The sequence below is a fragment of the Hakea prostrata genome, chromosome 9 (genome assembly GCF_041222555.1).
Source record: "Hakea prostrata isolate BN-2017 chromosome 9, UWA_Hpros_2, whole genome shotgun sequence".
Taxonomy (NCBI): domain Eukaryota; kingdom Viridiplantae; phylum Streptophyta; class Magnoliopsida; order Proteales; family Proteaceae; genus Hakea; species Hakea prostrata.
This window is the reverse complement of record NC_142608.1, coordinates 2,847,600-2,871,959: the sequence shown is the minus strand read 5'-3', so window position 1 is coordinate 2,871,959 and position 24,360 is coordinate 2,847,600. Positions and strand designations below refer to the sequence as shown.

Sequence of the window (24,360 nt, the reverse complement as noted above, 5' to 3'; positions counted from 1 at the left end):
CAACAAAAGTAACTCATGATTCAACATCTGATAGATAGAAACATTGTATATCTTGAAGCTGTCCCTTCATAGTTATAGATGCAGTAAAGAAACTAAGCTCTTAAGAATGGCAATGTTCAAACATGTTTTGTGTAATAGGAATTTATAGTAGGGAAATTTGTTCAGTTAATTCCCATGATCCTGGAGCTGGTTGATCTTTCAATGTAATTCATAAATGTAAAGTCAGGTGTACCATACTACCATTGAATCCTGTTGATTGTATATGTCTAAACATCAAACTTGCTTTGAGTGTAACAGAAATAATTAAAATTGATTCAAACCTCTTTTTCATTACATCTGAGCAAATTGTTCTTCGCAAGTTGTATCAGAAACAACTAAACTAACAACAACAATGAAGGGGGGGTAAGGGGGGGAAAACATGATTTTAGAAGCATATTTACGAAAAATGGCAATATAATCCTGCAATTTAATGATGCTGAATCATCTAAGCATAGTCTGAGGACGCATTTCATCTTTGACACAGAACAGAAACCAATGGTGCAGCAACCCAAATCCTTCATTTTTGAACAAGGAGATCCCTATTTCCTGCCCATACACTGGAGTAGGATTGCAAGGATCTAAAAAGAAATGTTAAAATTACCATAAACCCAAAACCCAGGAGAGAATTCGATCATAAGGAGTTTGGGTTCATAAGAATCAGCAAAAATGACTTCACTGCAAACAAGAATTTGTGAATTGGCTGGAAACCTCTCTCTAGGTGTGAGTCAAAACTACCATCTTGAGGAGACTCTGCATCACTGACTGCAAAAATTTAGACAGCTTGGTAAGCTTCATATAAGGGGTTGGAAGAAAAGATAATGCAACTACATTACTAGGTACAAAGGGAAAATTTTGCTTTGGGATTAAGTTGCAGATTGTCATCTAATAGCCATGATTCTGAAAACTGGACAAAACATATCTACCAAGAAAGAAACCCACTTTGATTGTTGGTTCATTAGGGCAAATGGACTACACGGTTCCAAGTAGTTATTTAATCAGTTAAGGATCTAACATGCTAGTTTGAACTATTTTTGGAAAACTGAACTGGTTCCAAAATTGTGCTATTGCTCTCGAGCCAAGGTATCCATCATCTAACACCCAAACATGGGAAACAAATCCTCATGAACACGCAGATTGAGGATACCACTTTGCAAGATGTACTGCTAGGAAGGTAGGAAGGGCTCAGAGCCACACCCCCAGGGGTTGGGATCCTACTAGGAATAAAATTATGTGAAATAAAAAGCACACTGTCTTTCAAGGTGGATGGATTACAACATAAGAGGCGGTGAAAGTATGCAAAAGAAACCAGCCCTGTTCAAGATTAGCTCGTTCATGTGTACTGATAAATTATAAATGACTCATTCTCACATGCTTCTTTAATACCATTGGTGGTCATTAACCTTCATTGGAAATTAACTCAATTATATATGTTACATGGTGCTTTTTATTTCATAAACTCCAATTCATGCTCAAGGAGATGAAGCAACAAAAGCAACTGGTGATTCAACATCTAATAGACAGAAACATCGAATATCTTGAAGCTGCCCCTTCATAGTTACAGATGCAGTAAAGAACGTAACCCCTTCTCTAACAGATTAAAAAGCCCAAAGACTGTTTTTCTTTTCGCTACTCTGAAGGGGCACACTTGGAACTATTGATCAGTGGAACAGATGTTGCTGGTGATGAGGCATCCTTATACTTTGGTTCTCCATTGTTTCTGGGTAGCATTTGCATTTGTTTTCTCTCTTTTCTGGGTTCCCGTGAAATATCACTTTTAGTCACCTACAGAAGGAAAAGGAAACATCAGCAGATCATGGTGTCTTGACAGGATGAACACAAATTTAAATTCATAGAAGTTTGAGCACATCAATGAATTTATCTCCTTAAATGGTTTCTCCTGATCCAGTAAGGCCTCAGTTTCATCACTCATCAGAGTTTGACTTCTGTTGATTGTCAGTTAACTGAGCAATTTTTAATCCAGTGAGTTATGACATCTTTTACCCAAATGAAAGAAAAAAGAGTCACAGCATCTTGCTGTTACAAGGGTCAAAACTGAATATCCCCCTTCTCCCTGAAGCTGATCAAATCAATTTCACCAGAAGACTGAATGAATGAAGTTTTTACCTTGGTCTGTTGTGTTGAGTGATGGCATGTAGGCACAGTTCTCTTCCTAGAAACAGTACGTGCAAGCTTTGGCCCATTCTTTGCTGGCCTGTATCTATCATCCATACTTTGTGCTGGAAGTGTAGAATTTTCCACCCAAACAGGTACCTCATTGGATCCACAACTTTCCTCTTCGCCAATGTCAAAACTTTTCTTGATAAACATGTATCTTTGATCACCATTGACGGAGCTGAGATGTTTGCTCATTTGATCTTCAACCAGACGACTTTCTGTTTGCCGGGTTGCCATCCATCGCTCGAGCCAGCTCCATCCCATATTTGGTTCTGTTGTGCCAGAGTGGGTAAATTTTTTCTTTGAACAAATACGCAACTGTCAAAAGATTCATTGTATCAACTCAAATTGTTTCAGGACTGAGATTGTCTTGTTTGTGCTCAGATTGAAGAATCTATTGATCTGTCATACCTGTTGAGAAAATGCATAAGCTAGAGCTCTCTCACGCCTGGTCATTGCCTCTAGTCTGTGCTGGATTCTCATTTTTGATATGTTGCTACTCACAGTGCTGTCATCCCAGTCTCCCTGCAGAGTACATGTCTCAAAAGATATGTTTCAAGATGAATTGATTAACTTTGCAGAAATTTTAGGGGCACTCAGGTCAATGACTCGACCGAAAGTTTCATTACCAGTTCCAAGTCCTGACTCTGCAAAGCCTTTGTCACTACTTTTAATATGCTTATCATGGAGTTAATACAACTTGATATTTACAGGTACATCTGTACAAATGCAGATTGTAACTTTCCTTTGAGATGGAGTTAACTTCATTCGGTTAGTAACTGAGAGCGTGATACAGGAGAAAAAAACAGCTTAATTACTTGTTAAAAGGCCATACTCAATGCACTAGGTTCTTGCATTTAGCAAGGTCTGGGGAGTGTTTTATGTACAGAGCCTCACCCTGGTTTCCAGAGAGGCTGTTTCCAGGACTTGGATCCATGACAATGCATTCAGCAAGTGAGCACTTGATCAACACGCTAATCGTGACAGTAGATCAGCTGTATTCTTCATTAACATTGGACCAGACAAGCAATATGTAATTGGTCCACCCCTAGCAAATATGGTTCTAAGCATCACACACTGCCCTGGGACAAAAGAATATCTGGATATACAAACTGTGAGTTCCTATTACCAGTTCCTTTTGACTATTTTCAGTCATGGGTTGTTTACTTGTTTGCCCAATTCATCTTTGCTCAATTTTTCAAGCTTGCTGTTGACTGTAAATGAATTGGGTCTCAATCTTCATTGCTTTCTTTATGTAAGAATTGAAATCATGAAGAGAGAACTGATTCGTTACCATCTTTTACCTTTAGCTTTGATATCTGAGTTCGAGATTTCTGCTGCAGTCGATGCTGTGATGTCACGCATTCCTCCTTAACAGTGAGAGTTTCAGAATTTCCTGTTTGAACTTCAACTGATGTACCGAGTGACTCTCTACTTGGACTTCCCATTTCATGGAGATTCTGTGTGTTATACATCTCTTCCATTCTTCCAGTTCGATGCCTAGCCTGAGTTTCATCCACTCAAATTATCAGAGTAAGAAGAACAATAACAGAGACTACAAGCCTATTGAATGTCAATACAATACTTCAACCATGAACCTGGTATACTTTCAATGGCATCATGTGATCTCACAGTATTTACAAGAGGATTTTGTGATAAAATTTAATAGTCCAAGTTCAGTGCAGGATTTATAATATTTTTGAGGATATGTTTCTATCTACTTTTTTTAAAATGATCTAGATTATATTCAAAGTAAAAATAATTGTTTTTGAGTCAGAACAAACCATAAAACTTCTAAATGCTAACTGGATAATAGTGGCCGCTTCCTCTTTGTTCAATACTGAAATGCATGGATTTACTGAATTCTGGTTACCCAGGTTGTTTTGTTCTTCCAACTCTTCCTTCTCTTCCTTCTCTTCACACTGGATTTCCTCTTCTTCCTTCAGATCTTCTCCAACAGGTTGGGTAACAGTAGCCTCAGAACTCTTCACAGAAGCGGAATCCTCCTCAGCAAGGACCGAATTGATTTCATCCCCGCAAAGATAAGATCTCACAGAGCTCCTCCATCTTCTCTTGTCCACCCCATTATTCCTTGCCTAATTAGAACCAAAGAAATCAGTCCATGAGTTACCATGACAATTATCTGAGTTAGCATTACTGAAACAAATAACTCAACCCAGAGTATTCAATTTCATTACTCATCATATAAACTCATTCACTTCACACACACACACATACACAAGCAGAGTCTGTGTGTGTGTGGAACTCAATGCTTTCAAGTCACAGAGGTAGTAGCAAGGGTAACAAAAACAATAAACTCTTAAAATTCAGAAGAGAACTACTGTTAAGAAAGCAATAGATTACGGTAAGCATCGCACATTGTTATCATGAGCACCCACAGACCGACTCTTGGAGAAGACGCTCCTAACCAGCTCCCCAGTGAGACCCATTTCACGTTAGCAGCCACACAGGGAAGAATTTTACAAATGGGTTCTTAATTATAGTCTAGATCATAGGAGGAGAGAATTCAAAATTCCCAGATAGAAAGAAAAAAAAACTGCAAAGCATAGGTTTACTCCTAGGCTCAACTGTACTCTGTAAAGCTGAGCTACATTTCACGAGCTCAAGTATACCCCCATCAACCCAAAATATGAAGGACCATTGAGTATAAACAAGAAAAACCCATTTGTCAGATTAACTAACTCTTGAGGTTATCCCTAAGAGTGGCAGAGCTTTAGAGCTGGAATTAGCTTTTTTTACTAATCAAAAGAGGAATAGAAAGTAAAAGAATCGAGCGAAAAGGAATGGCTCTGAGTAGAAAATAGTTATACTGCTTTTCATTCTTGTTACTTTTTGGCACATGGCGTGCAGATGAAGGCCCACTAAAGTTTTCTTGCAACTGGGTCTATGCATATTCCTTTTTCTGAGTCTCCTTTTTCAATGCTCCTGAAAACTGAGTTCCTCCTACCTTGGCTCTTCGCCATCGTATACAGGCCACCTGTAAATGGTGGTGGGTAAACACAAGTCAATGATCTGTGCATGGTTTTGGTTTAGGATTTTGAATGGTAGAAGAGTAGAAGTAAATATATCATCTTTTCAGATTGGTTAGGTTGTCATTTTTGTTGATATGGTTAAAAGACCATGATGTGTCAGGTGTTTCTTTAATGTTATATCCATTTTTTTTTTGGGTAAGATGGTATATCCATGTTTGATTAATGAAAAGGGAAAACAAATATTCCCAGTGTCGGCAGTGAGATGGTTACAGTCATGTTACAGTCTTGAACTGCTTATCATGCACTATCAAACTTCAATTTTCTTTTCCCTTCTCATTTCATTTCATTTCTCCTCCTTAAACATTGGCGGCAGCCTTTTTTCTTTTTCTTTTTCCCTCTTTTCTTTTTGGTGGAATAAACTGCTTCTCATTGGTTTGCCACCTTATTGAAGATACCAACCTGTTCCCCAAAGAGGGTGAGGTTATCATTAACACCATAACAACAAAATGCTCCAACAGGGCCTCCCAATCTTTCTCTATTATATACCAACCTAAATTCAATGCACAGCTTTTAGGCCCCGTACTTAGCTTGTTTGTTGTTACTTTTCTTGTTTTTTGGGTGGGTGGTAACCGCCCTGTAGGGTTTTGAGGGTCATTCTCTATGCAACCTAAATATCCGTAGCAAAGAAATTTGAATATTCTATACATTATATTGCCTTCCTTGAGGGCTTGAACTAGATCAGAAGTTCATGATGACACAAATCCAATCACGTACTTGAATCATTAGCAGTAAGGAGTTCTGTTTTCTCTTTTTTTCACCCTTTTATTGAGGAAATTTCACCTCATCTCAAAATTTCTTGGTTGGGCATTCCATCCCCCAATCCTAGTAAAATATTCTTTCGCATACCTGGATATGATTTTGCCACAAAGGAAGTGAAGGTTCTGCAAGTGATAAATTTAAACTCTTCCAAAACCAGAGAGCAAACAAAAACTCAACTACTTTCCTCCATTAGAGTTCTTCTGAAAACAGATGGCGTTAAAAAAAAACAAGGTTCTAAGTTCTCAATCCTAGTTACAACTTATAATTCAACACTCAACATACACATTCCCAGAGATGGAAGCAAAACTTCCAGTTGATGGATATTGAATTTCTTGCTCCCTCGAGTATTCATGCTCTTCATCAATTGCACTGACATATAATGGGGTACACCATTTACTTGTTCTTACAGGTACACCCGAAAAGAAAAGAGGGGGGGAGGGGGAGAGAATAAACAAGAGAGATTGTTTCCCCCAACAAAGAAATTGAAAAAAGAACAATAGAGAAACCAGAAATCCAGCATTGGGAACAATCAATAACACTGTAACCTCCAAGCATTTAACTGAGTAATTTCTTGCAGTGCCAATCCCGTGATTCCATGGTTATTCAACCACAACTTCTTCAATGCATGATTCCGACTATATCATTGGCATTAAACTGTGGGCAATTCATAATCTTCCAGATTTGTGCCCTTAGAGAAAGTAATCTGGTGCCGGTTTTTTGGAAGGAGCACCTCTAGATTCCTGCATTAGAGTTGCTCTTTCAGTAGAAATATACTAAAACACTAATTGCAAACATCTAGACAAGTGAGTTAAAAAAGTGCATGTTTTGTGAAAATACAAGACAATTTGAAAACATCTATGCAAGTTAAAAAGTGCACATCTGTGTTTCTTCATGTTGCAACTATTGTTTCACCAAAAACAAAGAAAAACTGCATACTGAATGTACTGACATGTGGAGCTGCCTCAAACACACGGAATTGCTTGTTAAGATTCTCATCCAGTTCGAGAATAGCCGCCACATTACCGCATCTGAAATACACCCAGAAATGAGATAGACGATTCGCTATTTCACTACAAAACAGAAACTTGAAGGCCATAGGTCATTTACCTGTAACAGTAATTTGGGGCTGACCAGACAGTAACAATCTGGTTATTAAACATCCATTTATACCCCTCCATAACCAACTGATGTGCACGACAGATATAATCTATATTATTTGAGTGATTAAAAGAAGTAACAACGTTGCCACCAAAGAGAAAACCAGCACCTCGGGGGCTCAAACCCCATCCCTCAACAATGTCTTCAGGGTCTGACCACAGGAGGTCACACATGGCACCATCATGAGGTACCTCCTGTTTCCGGTCAATCGTTCTAATCTGGAAAACAGATTCTGTTAATATGCTTATTACTGGGAAAAGGAGTTGAGCAATTCCACCAGATCAGTCCTCTAACCTGGTCCAATGTGGAAATTGCAGGTGAGAGACCACCATGGACACTAAATATCCTGTTCTCAATAAGAGCGGACAAGCTGCATGAACACATTCAGAAGCAGAGTCAGCCATCATGAAGATAATATAAGGACAAAACAAAATCATGACTTCCAATTTAAACAGTTGGCCAACAAAAGAGAAATTGCTACAAGAGACATGAATGAGTGATAGGCTGGCTTTAATGCATTCCATCATATCCTTTAGTGTCTATAAATGATTGTCTAGAACAAATAATGCTAGCAATGTGCAAGATTAAGACAAATTGATTGGAAGCAATTTTTCCTGTCTCCTGCAATCCATCTATGAGCAAACCATGTACGACAAACCAATCAATCTATCATTAGTCAAAAAGTCTGTGTTTCCTCTATTGAGAATTGAGAAGCAAACCTTAAGTAGTCAAATATGTCTGTGCAATATCTCCACACGTTAACAGAGCCATATTTACGTAGACACTCATCATAGAATCCATATACCTGGTGAGTGAGAACTCTGTAAGTCCAAAAAGATAAACTTCAGTTTTAGAACTCAAATATTAATGCTAAAGGGCTTTAAGATTTCAAACCTGAGTGATCTGGCGGCTCTCATGATTACCTCTTATTAGTGTTATGCGATCTGGATACCTAACCTGTTTGTCACAAAACCATTTTGGTGGAAAATCAATTGAGAGGAAAAGAAATAAGATTTGATGATTCTCTATACTCAATTTTATCATTTGGAAACAAGAAGAAAATATACACTAAGGTGATTCTAATGTCTAGGCTGTACTACATATTTATGTTTTTCAAAACTTTTAGTAGGTTAAAGCTGGCCAAGGCATGAGAGAGAGTAGACGACCCCACAGATAATGAAACACATCATTCTAGCCTCTACAATACCACCCAACATTAATTAAAGGAAGAGAGATGAGTACAGATGTCAACCAGGTTAAGAGAATTAAAAGTGAAGATGTTGGAAGTATTAATAATGGAAATAAGAGACGACGGCATTATGAAGTAATGGGATGAATATTTTATTGCAGTCTCCTAAATGAAGACTTTTCAAGTAATAATGCCCTCTGTGTGTGTATAGATTAGGGTACCTGAAGTAAAAGAAGCTTTATAACAAGAAGAAGAAGAAGAACCCTTGTCCCAACTAATGGGGTTGGCTATTTGGATTCTTACCTTCCAATCAGCTCTGTTTGAGGCCATACCAGACACAAGGCCTAAGCTATACATATCCTTTCTCACCAAAAACAGATAGAATGATGTAAACCAGGTCTAGGGTAAAAGGTAAATTGGTAATACCCTAGACTTAGGGTTTATCCCAGGAAGTTCCAGTGGAAGACGGAAGGGTTTCAGGGTTTCTAAGGGGGTTTAGAGCCTGCTGAGACTGTCAACCAGATCTGAATTCTATTGCAAACAGAAGTTCAGATTTGAAATTTGAACTCAATGGTCAAGCTAGGGTTTCGACTAGGGTTGGGAAGGGAGAAGGGTTTGCTGTCCTGCTGTTCAGACCTACAGATGATAATATTCTGCAGTTCAGAATTTGTTTCAGTGAATGAGAGCTGGGAATTTTAGGCACTTACGGTTCTCTGAAAATTCAAAAAAACTCTGCAATTCCCCATGAAGACGATGAAGTGCAGGAAATTTCAAACTCCAGAAATTGGGCTGATTTGGGAAAACTAAGGTTGGACTGAAACCTAATACTAGAGGTTACCAAAAGGGAAGGAAAGGGGATCGATGGGATGAGGACCTGATGCTGTGGGGAAGAAGGGGAAAGGGGGGTGGTCACAACGGCTTGCAGGAGGGGCTGGAGTTGCAGGAAACTAAAGCGGAAGGGGCAGGGATGATTTGCAAGGTGGGGGGGGGGGGGACATAAAAGGAACCAAATTCTTCTACAAGAAAGAAAGCAGAGAACTACGGGATTCCATACCTAAATCAGACAATCCAAAGTAAAGCTAGTGTATCAGATCTGACATTCACCCCTTAAATGCAATTCCTATAAATACCCTGCCTCTAAGCAGGGCCACGGTAACTGATTTAATCAATTTTTTCTGAGATCTAGTGTTTGGCTGTGTACCTACAAAATCCTTCGAGTGTTGCTTTTACTGACTTGATCGCCGGAGGCGGCTTCCCGACCGTTGTGGCCAGCCCACGTCTAACCTTGTTTTGCAAGCTTCCGGTGATCGAGCAAAATTCAGACGCATCAGGTATATAACATAGAATATCTCGTAAGTTGGTTCCATTTTCCAGTGTTATCCTAGTTCCTATTTGAGCTAGATCCAGAGAAGATTCATTTTTTAAGACAAGGCTTATTGCCTATTTATCATCTAATTGTACGAGGATTTCTCAGTTTGAGTTTGAGTTTTGAGTTATTGATTAATGAAGAAGTTTAATAAAAAATCCAGTGTGAGTGTGTGATTCTCTCCTTCTCTCCCCATTCTCTTAAGTCTCTCTCAGTGAGCCTACCTCAGCAGGCTTTCACAGGCTCTGCATTATTGTGGAGAAAAACTCCCCACTAGTACAGTAAACTGAGAGGATCAACACCATATAATCAACATCCACGAATATTAACTTATAACGGGTGATGAACCAATGCATCTCATAGTCAAAACGTTGATGGTCGTTAGCAAACAAAATTTCTTCAATGGGAATCCATCATGGGGTTTCAGAACCGGAACCAGAATGTCAATCAATTCTTCAATCTCAACTTTGATCTAACTAATAACTATATACATCAATTTGATCATTGGCTTTGGTTACCAAATCTGATTCATTTCTGGCAATTGTATCATGCTTGAAATCATATCATAGGAGTTGTTGCTAATATTGGCAAGATCTTGAAGACCTGCTGCCAGTTTAGGAAGTTCGATTTGCAATTTATGGAACCCATCACTAATTCAAAGAAGTAAAGTGCCTAAAGCAATCTCCATAATATAGTGGTTTTTATGATAACAATGGCAGAATAGTAATAAGCAAGACTCTATTAATGGATGGCAGAATTGTAAATATATAGAACTCCATAAATGGATGACAGAATCGTAAGGGCAAACTTGAAACAACTGAAAAACTTGAGAACTTGAAAGCTTTCATTGCCTCCCTCCCCTCTTGTTTTTTCTTCTCTCACTCACTTCAGAACTTCCTATCTGTGAATGCTGGCTTCCAAGGCTAATAGTGTTTTTTTTAATTTTAGCATGTTCAGTCAATGTAGACCTATATACTGATTACTAAATACTGAGGTAATGGTAATTTTGCACTATCTAACCAAAAAATCTCAAGAAATTAGGTGAAGGGCATCCACCGGAGCCACGATGGACTTCTTTACCTAAAAAATTCAATAGTATTTATATTAGTATTAGATCAACAAATTTTCAGGTAGAAATGGATAACCATCCACCCAATTGCTACTTGTTAGAATCTATCTGTTAGCTAATGGTGGAATTTTTGGTAAGAAAGACTGTAATAAGAATGAGTTGTCCCCAGCATGAAGTTTCTGGACCAATGATGAACTCAAATCCCAATAGCTAGCAATTTGACACGAAGCAGTCCTGAACTTACTACGGAAACTCAGAAAAGTAGTAATATTGGTGGATAAAATAAATTTAAAATAAATTTAAAATAAATAAAAAGAATTCTGGCAAACATGGCCTAAAGACCATCCAAGTCCTACCTGGCTTCTCAACTGAAATTTCAACCGTCTCACAAATTATGGTCAAAAGAACCTTCAGAACACGTATAAAAAGGCAAATAAACACATAGCTTAAAATTTGCATTGCTATCTAAAGGAAACAAGCATTAGTTTTGGCAAAGGAAAAATAAATATTACCTTCAGAGCGAGAAGCAGCAGAAATGTCTCAACAGAGTAAAATCCCCTGTCAACAAAGTCTCCCAGAAACAGGTAATTTGTCTGGGGACAATCACCACCAACCTTAAAAAGCTCCTTCATATCATAGAACTGCCCATGAATGTCGCCACATATCTTTCAAAAGAAAAAAACCAACATAATTAATTAGGTAGCATGTAGTACACTTAGATTCACTCCAAAATAATACATTGATCATTGATGGAAAGGATATGCATCGATTAGGTCTTGTATCTAGCATGGCATCAAATAGAGCTGATTGGAAGGCCAGAATCAATGTAGCCGACCCCATTTAGTTGGGACAAGGCTTGATGATGATGATGATGCTGATTGAACAGTTCCCCAAGTCATTAGTGTGAAGGTCTCCCAAACCACACCAATGGCGGATGGGGGCCGGTATAATCCACATGGGACCCCACAGAGCCCACGTGAGAGGGCAACACTCAACAAAATTGCTTAAATAGTCAAATAAAAATTTGCCAAAAGTTCTAAGCAAGAAATAAAGGGCACAATTTAAATAATGATCTTGATAAACGTGATATGAAAAACCAAAGAAATCCACGCCAGATGCACTTCCATATCCTTGCATGGAATAGAAACATGAAGCATGAAGCAAGGTCTATTTTCAACTCAGATTTGGACCTTGAATGGTTTGGATTACAGACATTTGCACTGAAATGGGAGAGGGTGGGAATCCAAATCAAACTGCTATTTAGATCCAACCCTTGTTTCAGGTGCAAGTCAGATCCATTTGGAGTTCCATTTGAATGGGATCCTGCAAATGGATCCAGACATTGATCGAACAGGCATTAAGTTGAGCATCCATACACCCTACAGAGAGAGATTTGTTCCACTAAAAAAAAATGCCAAAATAAATAAAATGAAACATGGGGTATCCATCTAAGTATTGACTGTCCATTTTTCAAATGGCAACTGTCAAACTGTGTGCAGTGTTTACAACAAGAAACTCTCAAATGATTAAAAAAAGTGTGGCTGATGAAATGACTAAATTTTCTTTGAACAATTACAAAATATGTGCGCCCTACCAATCAAAATGATAAGATATGGGACAGTAACCACAATTAAGATTCTAAGATGTCACTACACTAACAAAACAGGACATGCCTAGAGAAGGACAAGCCATAGAAGCTGTACAACAGTCTACTAATAGTGAAGCTTGAAGTCTCTCAAGCTGGACTTTAGCATTTGCCAAATGCTATATTTTTAACTCAATTACTAAACTTTTTTCAAGGTTCCCTCCTATAGGAAAGCTTATTTTAATTTTCTCCAACACTCACTGGGTCACTGGAGTAGCAGAGCCAGCCAGTGGCAGCAGAAAACAAACTAGGGTGGGCTCCATGAGATTTAAATTTTCTTGAGCTGAGAGCTTCTCATTTTTATTGAAGCCCATGTCCATGCTAGTATCTGCAACCCCTGCCAAAATCTGAAAACTTTAAATCCATTCTTATTAATGAGTTGCAAGTTGCAACCACATTAGATCCGAGTACACAAATCCTTATGTATAGGCCATGATATACATTATAAGCCCAACATAGACATCAAATATTAGTAATAGTAGCAATGCCATATCAACCTGGCTTAGCAGCCCAATAACAACATTTGTTAAACATAAATGTACAAGAACAGTAATCTTATATCAAATGTACCTATGCTAATCCCAGCAGAAAACGGACACAAAAGAATTAAAACAACAACTCAACCTTATCCCAACAAAATGGGGTCAGTTGGACGGGTGCTTGAAGTAAAAAGAGAAGGGGCACAACAACAATAATTTCACAATGCAGTCAAATACAATTAGATTGTTGCCCTTCAATCAGCTCTATTCAACTTCATACTTATTTAATAAAATTTAGGCTTATACCATGCGTGTCTTTCATAACTACTTCCCCTAGGGTCATTTTAGGCATGCACCTAGTGCTTTTGGTATCATCAATATGAATCAAGTCACTCCTCCAAACTGAGTTACTGAAGGCCTCCATTGGACATGGTCATGCTACCTCAAACAACTCTCACGTAGCATATACAGAATCAGCTCTTACCCCTAAATCAACTCTAGCATGATCTATCATTTTATCCTTCTTGGTGTCACTCATCCATCCTAACATCCTCATCTCCGTTACATTAAACATATTTATACAACGCTTCTTCACTGCTCTTAAGATTTAAAGGAACTCACCAATCAAATACCATTCCAAATGCACCTCTCCACTTCAACAGAGGTGTGGTTGAGAAAGATCTTAGATCTGGGATCTGAACTCCCCCCCCCCCCCGCTTCTCGGCTTTTCATCTTCTCCTGCCCTTTATCAGTGACCAAAAAAAATATGATTGGGGCCATTTCAGGGTTCATCTCAATTTGCTAAGGGTTCTAGTCGAAGCCATGAGGGGTATCATTGCCGATCTCTCTAAATCAGGTTCAAACTCATATCTAGATTCATCTCTTCCCTTCGTTTCTCCTTCTCTCTCCCTCTCCTCTTTCTATTTCTGAGTTCAGCTTCACATCATTGAGGGTTCTATTACTCAATGGCCTCTCTCATGTTGGGGGGCAAAGCCATGAGGACAACCATTGTTGTTCTCCTTCGAGCCAAGTTCGAACTCAAATTCAGATTCTTCTTCTCCCTCTGTTTCTCATGTTTCCTTCTCAATCTTGTGAAGCTTTCAACCCTTGCATCTGTGGTGCTGGTAGCTCTTCACTGCATGTCTTGTGCTTTGTTACAACAAAGGCTTCATGTCGATTGATTGTATGGGAATCTATGCCGATCTAGCTGGGTCTGTGGCCCTTTTAGTCCATTTTGCCTTAGTGTTGTGCCTAATGTTGTTTATTTGGTTTTATTGAAAGACTATATAGCTCTTGTTAAGGATTTATGCCTCTTGTGCTGGTGCTCTGCCTGTCTATGGCTTTGTATTTTTCCCTTCTCCTTTTCACCCATTTGGTTAACGAATTTATCACACCTATATTTCTCCTTTCTTTCAAGTCCACTCCCAAGCCCTTCTTCTCTTATTACACCTATATTTCTCACTTAACCCTTTGAGCCCAGCACATATGAGAAAAATATCATTCTGGCACAGAAGTATTACTTGATAATTGGCTCAGTAATGCTTCTTGTGGCTTACTTCATATGTTCCTTATACATGAAAACAATAAATTCATACACAAATCACAATATTTTATTTGCTATACACTAATAACTGGGTAAATACTTTCGCTTGTGTGTGAAATCAACCGACCAAAACTCCTACAATACATCTGCACATGGAAGATATAGTATCTAACTGGAGCTTTCCAGAATGAAGAACACCCTTATCATGGACTCAAAATTTTCTTTCTAGCTTCCACAGTGTGTCATTCTAGTATCCAACTTCCATTACAAAAGCACAACACTACAGACTCAAGCCAGCTGGAGGGCAATAGGCTCTACAGAAAGACAAGCTGCAAAGGTGAAAGCCCTAGTAGACATGAATCCCAATTCCCAACTATGACCAAAGTGTCTGACTAGCCAAAGAAACATATCCTCTGGTGACAATTAAACCACCAGGCAACCTGTCGCATATGAGCTGACAATATCAATGTCTGGAATTCAGAGGCTTCTCAACTCCTTTTTACATAGTTTTGGCATTGACATTGATAACAAAACAAAATGCTCCTATTTGAGAACTAGGGTTCCTTGTCAGAAAGAATTCATACTGTGAAATATGAATATCTTCTACGACTTTTTCCTTTCATCCCCCATGGCGGGGCCTCTAATCTGAAGACAACCATCATGTGCGAAACAAGTCCACTATCAAATAAATTTTAACCGAATCGATCGAATCCAGAAAACGAGGGCATGCTAATAAGGCGATGACCAAGAGTTTGCGGAATGGGTAAATAAAGCAGAACAAAAATAGACGTAAAACAAGGAACCCCCTTACTCCAGCTTTCCACCCCAAATCCAACAGAAAAGGAAAAGAGATAGAAGTATGTGAGAGATAATGACTGATAATAGAATGGGGTTAGCGAAAGCTTACAGTGACTGGCGCGTCAACCCTTTGAACATTACTCTCCTCAACGAGGATTTCCATGGCTTTGAGGCAGAGAGCCTTTACTTCGGATTCCTGGAGAGGCTCGCATTTCTTCAGCTGCTCTATTTGCCTATCCAGGTCTGACATCTCTCTCTGTGGCTCTCGTTCGAAGAAATCTCTGATTTGCAGAGACTCCTCTACCTCATCTGAATATTCTGAACCTCAACTCCCCAACTCCGAGTCCAAGTTGAGCCGCCCTTCCACTGAAGAGGTAACGAAGAAATCAACACCACTTTGATAGGGACTGCTTTTGTTTCTTTTTTCCTGTGGACTCTCTTCTTCTTTATTTTTTCGGGTTTGACCCGACACCACATGGGTCACTACATGTATCTTTTGAAGGACACATGGAGCCGGTGGAACCGTGGGCTTTGTTTGATTTTTTTTTTTTTTTTTTGGGTAATGAAAAGAGGGGATGCAGGGCAACCTAGCACCACCCCTCTACGCAATGTTCGGACTTTTTATCGAGTGCAACCTATGCAAGCATTAGCCCTATGCACTACCAACGCAAGCACTGGTCCCGTAAGCAGAGCCCCACCGGAGGCCTAGTATAATCCGCAGAAACCGGTAGGACTCATGCACAAACCAAAGAGTACACAACTGTCCAATGCAAAAAACAGAGGAGCTTTGTTTGATTTTGGAGGCCCAAGAAAGAGCACATGTACTCACACAGAAGATGAGAAATTCGATTTAAAACGGCATTGGATCTACCATGCCCCATTTTCATGGTTACCCAAATTTATATCCGTATTACCGTTTAGTTTCAATTGAAATTGATTTTCTTTTTTTTCGAAAATTTTCTGCTTCAGCACTCTCTAAGTTACCAAAAATATTAACGTTACCCCCTGAATTAATTCAATTTGTGAAACAACCTATTACTAACAGTACTAGTCTCAATTAGTTTTAGTTTTTAGTTATGCATTTCTAATATTACTTTGTTATGAGATTTATGATTGGGAGAGGAAAAGTCCTAGATAGTAAAGAGAGAAAAAGAACGAATCAAGCATGGAGTTTTTTTTCTTTTAATTATTCCTATTCTTTTAAAATATTTAAATTACATGCTTATATCAGCACATAACTCTGACTTCCTTTCAGTAGTAGGAAGTGTCTTTAAAACATTTTTATCTTCTGATTGATAAATTAGATATCTCAACTAGTGGCATTAATTTTAAGGGATAATTAGGGTGGTGCTAAAAATTTCCCTAGTTCTTTCGCCAGCCTAATTTTTGTTTTCCTTGTACAACTGAGGTTTGCCCTCGGCCCGAGAGGATTCAAACTCTTGACCTCTTCTTGGAGGTGTTGAATTTTTCCCAACTGAGCCACCCTTCAGGTGATCTTTTTAAGAATGTTACGTGTATCACTTGGATTAGGGAAAACTATAGAGCGAGGAACACTGAGTTTTCTATTACCGATGGTGAAGAAACAATCACTCTAGTCATGGGATCAGATTCTTTGACTGAACTTCGGAAGAGGGTTTTTTCTTTAATCTTCATTAATGGAGAACTAATGACCAGTAAGAGTTGCTTAGTTACTGATAATGGAATTAGGGAGGGGAGGATAGCGCAGCATGGAATGAAGCCAAACGTGAAATTACTTTACCTTTCTGTAATTTCGAGATGGGAAGTTAGAAGCAGCCCTGAAGCAACAGATCCGGGAATTTCAGAAACGACAGCAAGAAGCACTAAAAGCAGTGAAGCAGGAGATCTTGGGATCAGAATGAACCCCTTTTTTCCAACAGTTCTGTTGAGCTTAGTGCAACCCTGCTGCGACAACTGCAAATGAATTCGCGTACTTCATCTCTAAGTTCAAGAAAACTGCTGAAAAATATGAGCAGGACCATAAATCTTCACATCAGATATCATCAAATCAGAGACAGGTAAAAGGGCCAAATACAATTGTGAGGACCATTATTCTTTCCAAACCTCAAGGACCAAACACAACTGAGATTTATGGTTCTGATCAATCTTTCCATATCTCAGTATAGTTCACCAAACTTTCTACCTTGGAAACAGAGGAACCACTTCATGGAGGGTATGCTGACCCCAACATTAACCTTAAAAGAATGTGAGTCTGCTATACCATTTAGCCCATTACGCAGACATTCACCACAATGACCTTGCGACAAAAACTGTTGCAAAGCTTACAGTTCATGAGGGATACAAGCTACTTCTAGCCAAAGAATCTTCAGATGAATTCAGATATCAATTTCATCACCTATACTGACGACAATTCAGAATACTGAACTAAGATTGATCAATCAGATTCAACCACTAAATGAAATGCTGATTCTTTAGGATACTCTCTTCAAACATACAGAGATGAAATTAAACTGATTGCATGCATCTGAATCTTGTGTCCTGACCATTTGCAGAGCATGCGAAGCTGGATTAAATTGAAGAACTCATCAGCAACCGTACACAATCACCTAACCATCCTGGAAGAAGAAACCAAATACGACCCCTCAATATCACAGGAGGGGTGAGATAGAAGCCAGAATTTTCAAATACAAGCAAAGCAAACTTTCAGATCTCGATAAAACAGGGCCAGTCATTTTCGTTCTATACTTCGCACAGCATGAGGATCTGAATGGTCGAGGAATGGCCTACTGCAGACTGCTTCAAATTTTCTTTTCCCAGAAGATAAGACGAGCAATTTGATCAAGACCTTCAAAATGTTACATGTGTTATCATAAAGGGTTTTGAGATCATTACATTGGTTAGAGATTGAAGAGCTTCCCAACCCTAGCAAAGGGGGAATGAAAAACAGAAAATCCTTCATACATTGAGCCAAAAAAAGGATCAAAATTTGTTTTTCCTAGGAAATGTAGGCTAGAAGAAGAGCTTCCGGGGAGGCCGAGGTTGAGCAGTGGATGCTGCAGCTGGTGAATGCTGAGGGAACGCAACTTGGCCCACATTAGCTTTCTCTATTTTTTTGGTTGCTTTAGGGTCAGTCAACATTGTCTTCTGAAATGACTGTGAGAAGCCGGTTGCAATAATTGTCACATGGAGTTCACCATTGTAACGGTCATCCACAACCGCCCCAAATATTATGTTGGCTGAAGGGTCAGCCAAACTAGTGACTACCTGCAAAACAAATATGAGAAAATACCAAGCTCTTGTTAGCTCTGGCAATTATGTGTTAAAACCAAATTCCAAATCAAAATAAAAGCAGAAGGCAATTCCAAATAAGGTCTAGCCAATGGTATTATAACCGAAGCTCATACATTATATTTTTTTCCTTTTAGAATTGACAATAGTCCTTAATTGCAAAGCAAAAGCAAATAAGACACGAGGTCTTTCGGATTTGGAGCCAAAGGCGCTTACAACAGGGAAAGAATTGACCTTCAAAATAAAATCTGAATGAAATGCTAAACTTCAGGTGTAGAAAACATAGAACACCAAAAATGACCCAGATCATCTTATGGGCGAGACAGCATGGGGGGAAAGGGGTTACATTGTTATGAGATATTGTTAACTAGAAAAGTTCAGAATGTTTTGAGATACGATTTAGTCCCAAATATGAGCAAAAAAGGGGCATTAACAGAGGAGACATCCTTTAGACAACAATTATCTGACTGAATTCTAAAAGCTTAGGCAAGGTATCTGACTGAAAAGGAACACTGAAATCCTAATGAAGGAATGACACGACTTGGCTTTGACCATATATATTCTGATTCATGACAGAGAAATTTAAAAGTTAATAAATAAATAAAAACTGTCTGTGCATACCTTTGATCAGAAAATGCAAATGCAGCAGATGACACAAAAAAGTGCAATGTAAAAGAAATTTTTTTGTGGGACATGGGGGTTGGGGGGGGGGCGAGGTTTCCTAAGCACCTGTGACACTCTATTTACTTCTTGCAATGTTATGTCCTTCCCTCCTGTGATATTATACACAACTCCTGTAGCAGATTGTATTGATGATCCAATAAGAGGAGCCAAAGTTGCTTGCTCAGCTGCTTCTTCAGCACGGTTCTTGCCAGAAGAAACCCCGACTCCAAGCATTGCAGATCCAGAGTCCTTCATGACCGCCTTTACGTCTGCAAAATCCACATTCACTAGTCCAGGAATCTGCAAGATGCAGGAAATAATTTTCCAGCATGAGTGGGAGTATCAATAGGAAGGAAATTTGTAAGAGACATAGACAATCTGTTTACGGACTGTGACAATGTCAGAAATTCCTTGGACTCCTTGGCGTAGAACATCATCAGCAAGAAGGAATGCATCCTGAAGGGGCATCTGTTCATCAGCAATATCCAATAGACGGTCGTTGGGAATCACTATAAGAGTATCGACATTTCTCTGCAATTTCTCGATAGCCTCTAATGCCTGGGGGTAAAAATCGAACACAGAAAATGGGAGAACATGATTACCTTGTAAAGAAATGGACAAATGAATTTCCATCATAAACAATACAAGTCTAACAAAACTTTCTAGCATAGCACATGCCATCCAATAAAAAAAATGTTAAACCAAGACAGATTACTAAGCTTCTCTAATCTCTAAACTGTGACTCATGATTCATCCCAAAAAGTGGAAATTGTCACAGTTCAGTCTGATATCTCACGATATCGGAGCTTGCAAATGTAACACATCATATGGAATAAAAGAACGACAAATCTCCATACGAAATCTTGATTTTTGCAGTGCAACTCTATGAAAAAGAAGCACACACCCACACACTCTCTCACACAAAACCAATTTCTAACTAAAAAAATTGCAAAGTTGCTCACTATGGCAGCATGATAGATTTTGCTAGTAAGCTTTGGAATTAAAATTATCCCCATTATCCCCATCAGTAGAAAGTACCCAAGACAAGAAATAAACAGCAATTACCATCATTAGTTTAGGAGTATAAAAAGGGAGAGAACCAACCACACCACCAGCAACAAAAGGGAAAAAGAGAGGAGCAGAGTACACGAGAACAAGCAAACTAAAACTCAACAACAGCCATGATTCCAGTACTTCTCATACTAGAATGAAGTAAGATCAGAATATAACAATTAACAACTAGTTCTGTATGGTAATGATCATTTCAAGTTAGGTTCCAGTAATTTAATAGGGACTTGGTGGATTTTTATCTATTGTACTAGGAGTTTAATATTCTAATGTTTCTTATGCACCAGGAGCATTATAATTCCAATTTTATTCTTTTGATCACTTAGCCAATCAGAAACATGGGATCCCAAGAAGAATAGGTGATATAAAATGAAAACCAGCTACAAATGCATGTCTTCTGCCCTCAATCAATAATTTCCTCCATTTCCCCCCCCCCCCCCCCAAAAAAATAAATTTACTGACAGCTTTTAGACAAATATTCCATGCATGTTAACTGTGCTGGATTTCCTCACTAGAGGTCATGAAACGATGTTATATTGCTTGTCTACTGTTGAACATACAATGTTTGTTGGTGTTTCTAAACAATCTATGATCTAGCCGAAGGTCAAAGAAAACAAAATAATGCTAAAAGAAAGGGAGTCTGAATGCATCACAAAAAATGACTACAATAAGAATATGAAGATATTAATGCCCGTCCACTCTGAAGCCAAAATCCTAAATGCAGAACATCTAACTTAGCAATAAATTTTTCAAAAGATGGGAAGACACCTGCCTGAACAGATCTTTTACGTCCTTCAAAGCTGAAAGGATAGGTAACTACACCAACAGTCAAATACCCTGCTTCCTTTGATATCTGAGCAACAACAGGAGCAGCACCAGAACCCGTACCACCACCCATACCTGCTGTAATAAACACCAGATCTGAGCCCTTGAGAGCATTTGCTATTGCTTCTTTTGATTCCTCTGCAGCTTGTTCTCCCAGAAGAGGATTCCCACCCGTACCTGCATTTCTATTTAGTAATTTTGATCAACAGTAGCATATAAAATACCGCACTAGCATCAAAAATCATAAGCAAACCCCAAGTTTAGCACTTTTAGAAATCTCTGTAGAGTGCCAGACCTAGTCCACGAGTCAATAGCTCGCCAATTTGAAGTGGGTTTTCCGCAGAAGACTGTAACAGAGCCTGAGAATCCGTGTTTATGGCATAGAACTCAACACTCTGATATCAAAGTAGTCAACATCATAAGTCATTCAATTTATTAAAAACTGCACCGGTAGTTCAATAAAAAAAAATAACATCTTAGAGGTCTTGACTGCAAATGAATGACTTACCAAAAAGTTCATCTTTAAATTGCAGGACTTTACAGACAATCCAATACATAAAACATATCAATAAAGAGAGTCTTTTTCAAAACTGATAAAGGTTGTACCCAGTGCACAAGGCTTCTACATTTACTAGGGTTTGTAGATGATCAAACATACGCAGCCTTACCATTGTTTCTGGAGAGGCTGGTTCCAAGACTTGTACTGACGACCAACTGTTCAACAAGTCAACACTTGCCGAATACTTGATCAACATGCCAAACACAATTTTCCTAAAAACAGACATGGTGTCATTTTAAATGACAATAAAAACAGGACTAATGTGTGCAAGGAGTAATGGCTGTCGAAGTGGGTTACAACCTACAAGTATTTATGAATATATGGTGGTAGGAATTGTTATTTTTACATAACTAAGAATTATTTGTATTCGAGATACTTATTTATAGTTGGGTTGATCAAATGGAAGGGAGCCTTCTAAATTATGAATAGGAGCTCCAATGGGCAAACGTTGGCTATCTTCATTTATGCAAAGGTGCCCTTGTGTTTTTAATCTTATCTTCTATCCCTCACTGGTCACCCCATTATGTCTTTTCGTTTTCTCTTATTTCAGGATATCCTCAAAAGCAACATCTGGCATTTCAACCCACCCAAAAGACTTCCACATCCACCATATTTTTGATTTATCATTGCTAAGATATAAAATCGGAGATGCATGGGTTCTTTAAGGGGAAGCAACATGCTTTGCCCGGTTCCTTTCATAGTCTATCTAGAGAGTGCCAGATCTAGTTCACGAGTCAATAGCTCGCCAATTTGAAGTGGGTTAATAGAGCCTGAGAATCCGTGTTTATGGCACAGAACTCGACACTTTGATATCAAAGTATGAAACATCACAAGTCATTCAACTTATTAAAAACTGCATCGGTATTTCAATAAAACCCTAACATGTTAGAGGTCTTGACTGCAGATGAATGACTTACCAAAAATTTCATCTTTAAATTGCAGGACTTCACAGGCAATTCAATACATAAAGCATATCAATAAAGAGAGTCTTTTTCAAAACTGATAAAGGCTATACCCAGTGCACAAGGTTTCTGCACTTACTAGGGTCTGGGGTTGATAAAACACACGCAGCCTTACTATTGTTTCCAAAGAGGCTGATTCCAAGCGTTCAGCAAATAAACAATTGGTGAACACTTGATCAACACACCAAACACACTTTTTTTCTTTCAAAATTGATATTATGTCATTTTAAATTATAACAAAAACAAGAATTATTTGTGCAAGGAGTAATGGTTGCTGAAAGTGGGTTACAAGTAAGTACTTACGAATATACAGTGGTAGGAATTGTTATTTTTACATGACTAAAAATTAGTTGCATTTGTAATACTTATTTATAGTCGGTTGATCAAATGGAAGGGAGCCTTCTGAATCACAAATAGACACACCAATGGGTAGCTGTCGGCTATCTTCAAATTATGCCAAGGCAACCTTGTGTATTTACTATTATCTTCTATTGCTCACCCCATTATCTCTTTTTTTTTCTTAGTTTAGGATATCCTTTTTTTATTAACAGACTATTTCAGGATATCCTTGAATGCAACATCTGGTATCAGAACCCACCCAAAAGACTTCCATATCATCCCTATTTTTGATTTATCATTTCTAAGATGTAAAATCAGAGATGCATGGGTTCTCTGAGGGGAAGCAACAAGCTGGGCCCGGTTCTTTCTGGGTCAAAAATTTTGCCAGCGAAATTATTAATTTCAATATTCCTGGACAGCGGTTATTTCCTATGGAAACTACCTCCAAATTAGGCCAAGAACCCCTTACTTTCTCCAAAAAGCATTTACCTTATCTTTTTCTATTTAACCTATACATCTAATCTCTAATCCTATTTTCTCTCTTCTTCATTCTTTCTTCTTCTTCTTCTTCTTTTGGGTCAGGAAAACCGTTTACAAGATGAAGAATACGCTTCTAAACCATATATTCCATATGAAGGTGTTAAAAATTCATTTCAGATGCTGAAAAAAGATGAAATGTAAGTGAAGAATTTCAACTAAACTGATAAATAAGAGAGAAAAAAAGAAACGCAATCACGTCCTTTGAAACCCACCTGTAATCCGCTTCCAATCATCCGATTAACAGCATTGTTTCCTCCGCCACCAACACCTACGACTTTGATCTTAGCTGATTCTATGGGAGGGAATGAAGAAAAAGAACAGCAGATTCCACAGTTATTTCGATTCCTTGAGCTTTTTCGACGAAGCCGCGGAGAAGCGGCAAAGTGGAGACCATCTCCGGAAAGCATCTTACTACGGAACACAGTAGAAACTGAAGAAGTCGACAGTAAGTGATTAGGGTTTGTAAGCTGAAATGTAGCCATTTCTGCGACAGGTCACCGATATCAGACTACGGGTACAGCTCAAGAAGAAGCAAACAACAAGTTCCCAAATAAACTAAAATTACGATTGGAGAAAATTGTGGCCCTCCAGAGATTCAACAAAAGCAAATGGCGAAAATGAGAACCTTCACTCTTTCAATTTGACAAAGAAAACAAACTATCACAAAGGTTTAGGGTTCTGAAGGCGGATGAGTGACCATGAATAAGATTTATTTTGGGTCTCACGAAAGCAAGCGAAGCGATCCTAACACATTCAACCAGGTGAAAGAGAAAAGGATATTTCCCGGCTAATCAACAACGCTACAACAGAATCGGGTTGGACCGGACATTCTAAAGCCCTGACTCGCTTCTTACCTTGACCTTG

The 24,360-nt window shown here is 38.6% G+C and overlaps 3 protein-coding genes across 3 annotated transcripts; all 3 read right to left on the bottom strand.

The window, feature by feature from the left end:
- Positions 1 to 1,319: 1,319 nt before the first annotated feature.
- IQD33 (IQ-domain 33) lies at positions 1,320 to 4,967 on the bottom strand. The gene is made up of 6 exons (XM_089169573.1): positions 4,593 to 4,967; positions 3,999 to 4,310; positions 3,519 to 3,719; positions 2,626 to 2,739; positions 2,164 to 2,532; positions 1,320 to 1,821 (listed from the first exon to the last, which is right to left on the bottom strand). The coding sequence occupies exons 1-6, from the start codon at positions 4,662 to 4,664 to the stop codon at positions 1,666 to 1,668; spliced, it is 1,224 nt and encodes a 407-aa protein (XP_089025699.1). The 5' UTR covers positions 4,665 to 4,967; the 3' UTR covers positions 1,320 to 1,665.
- An 896-nt stretch (positions 4,968 to 5,863) lies between these two features.
- Positions 5,864 to 15,666, bottom strand: PPX2 (protein phosphatase X 2). The gene is made up of 8 exons (XM_089168083.1): positions 15,383 to 15,666; positions 11,321 to 11,473; positions 8,079 to 8,141; positions 7,904 to 7,989; positions 7,479 to 7,554; positions 7,134 to 7,402; positions 6,976 to 7,054; positions 5,864 to 6,766 (listed from the first exon to the last, which is right to left on the bottom strand). The coding sequence occupies exons 1-8, from the start codon at positions 15,521 to 15,523 to the stop codon at positions 6,716 to 6,718; spliced, it is 918 nt and encodes a 305-aa protein (XP_089024209.1). The 5' UTR covers positions 15,524 to 15,666; the 3' UTR covers positions 5,864 to 6,715.
- Positions 15,667 to 17,272: 1,606 nt separating this feature from the next.
- On the bottom strand, positions 17,273 to 24,283 carry FTSZ1-1 (homolog of bacterial cytokinesis Z-ring protein FTSZ 1-1). Its single transcript, XM_089168407.1, has 6 exons — positions 23,709 to 24,283; positions 21,392 to 21,491; positions 21,044 to 21,273; positions 19,594 to 19,761; positions 19,270 to 19,503; positions 17,273 to 18,516 (listed from the first exon to the last, which is right to left on the bottom strand). Exons 1-6 carry the CDS (start codon positions 23,976 to 23,978, stop codon positions 18,262 to 18,264), a joined length of 1,257 nt encoding a protein of 418 aa, XP_089024533.1. The 5' UTR covers positions 23,979 to 24,283; the 3' UTR covers positions 17,273 to 18,261.
- Positions 24,284 to 24,360: the final 77 nt, after the last annotated feature.

What these genes read in the sequence shown, in the direction of transcription:
- IQD33 (XM_089169573.1), bottom strand. Translation starts at nt 4,664, where the DNA reads ATGGGTCTCACTGGGGAGCTGGTTAGGAGCGTCTTCTCCAAGAGTCGG. An exon ending in TGGGTGCTCATGATAACAAT is followed by an intron (nt 4,311 to 4,592) that starts GTGCGATGCTTA and finishes GGTTCTAATTAG; the next exon opens with GCAAGGAATAATGGGGTGGA. An exon ending in ACTCAACACAACAGACCAAG is followed by an intron (nt 1,822 to 2,163) that starts GTAAAAACTTCA and finishes TTCCTTCTGTAG; the next exon opens with GTGACTAAAAGTGATATTTC.
- PPX2 (XM_089168083.1), bottom strand. Translation starts at nt 15,523, where the DNA reads ATGTCAGACCTGGATAGGCAAATAGAGCAGCTGAAGAAATGCGAGCCT. An exon ending in AGAGCCGCCAGATCACTCAG is followed by an intron (nt 7,990 to 8,078) that starts GTTTGAAATCTT and finishes CTCACTCACCAG; the next exon opens with GTATATGGATTCTATGATGA. An exon ending in GACATATTTGACTACTTAAG is followed by an intron (nt 7,555 to 7,903) that starts GTTTGCTTCTCA and finishes GTGTTCATGCAG; the next exon opens with CTTGTCCGCTCTTATTGAGA.
- FTSZ1-1 (XM_089168407.1), bottom strand. Translation starts at nt 23,978, where the DNA reads ATGGCTACATTTCAGCTTACAAACCCTAATCACTTACTGTCGACTTCT. An exon ending in GCTATTGACTCGTGGACTAG is followed by an intron (nt 21,274 to 21,391) that starts GTCTGGCACTCT and finishes ATAGAAATGCAG; the next exon opens with GTACGGGTGGGAATCCTCTT. An exon ending in GAATTTCTGACATTGTCACA is followed by an intron (nt 19,504 to 19,593) that starts GTCCGTAAACAG and finishes TGCATCTTGCAG; the next exon opens with ATTCCTGGACTAGTGAATGT.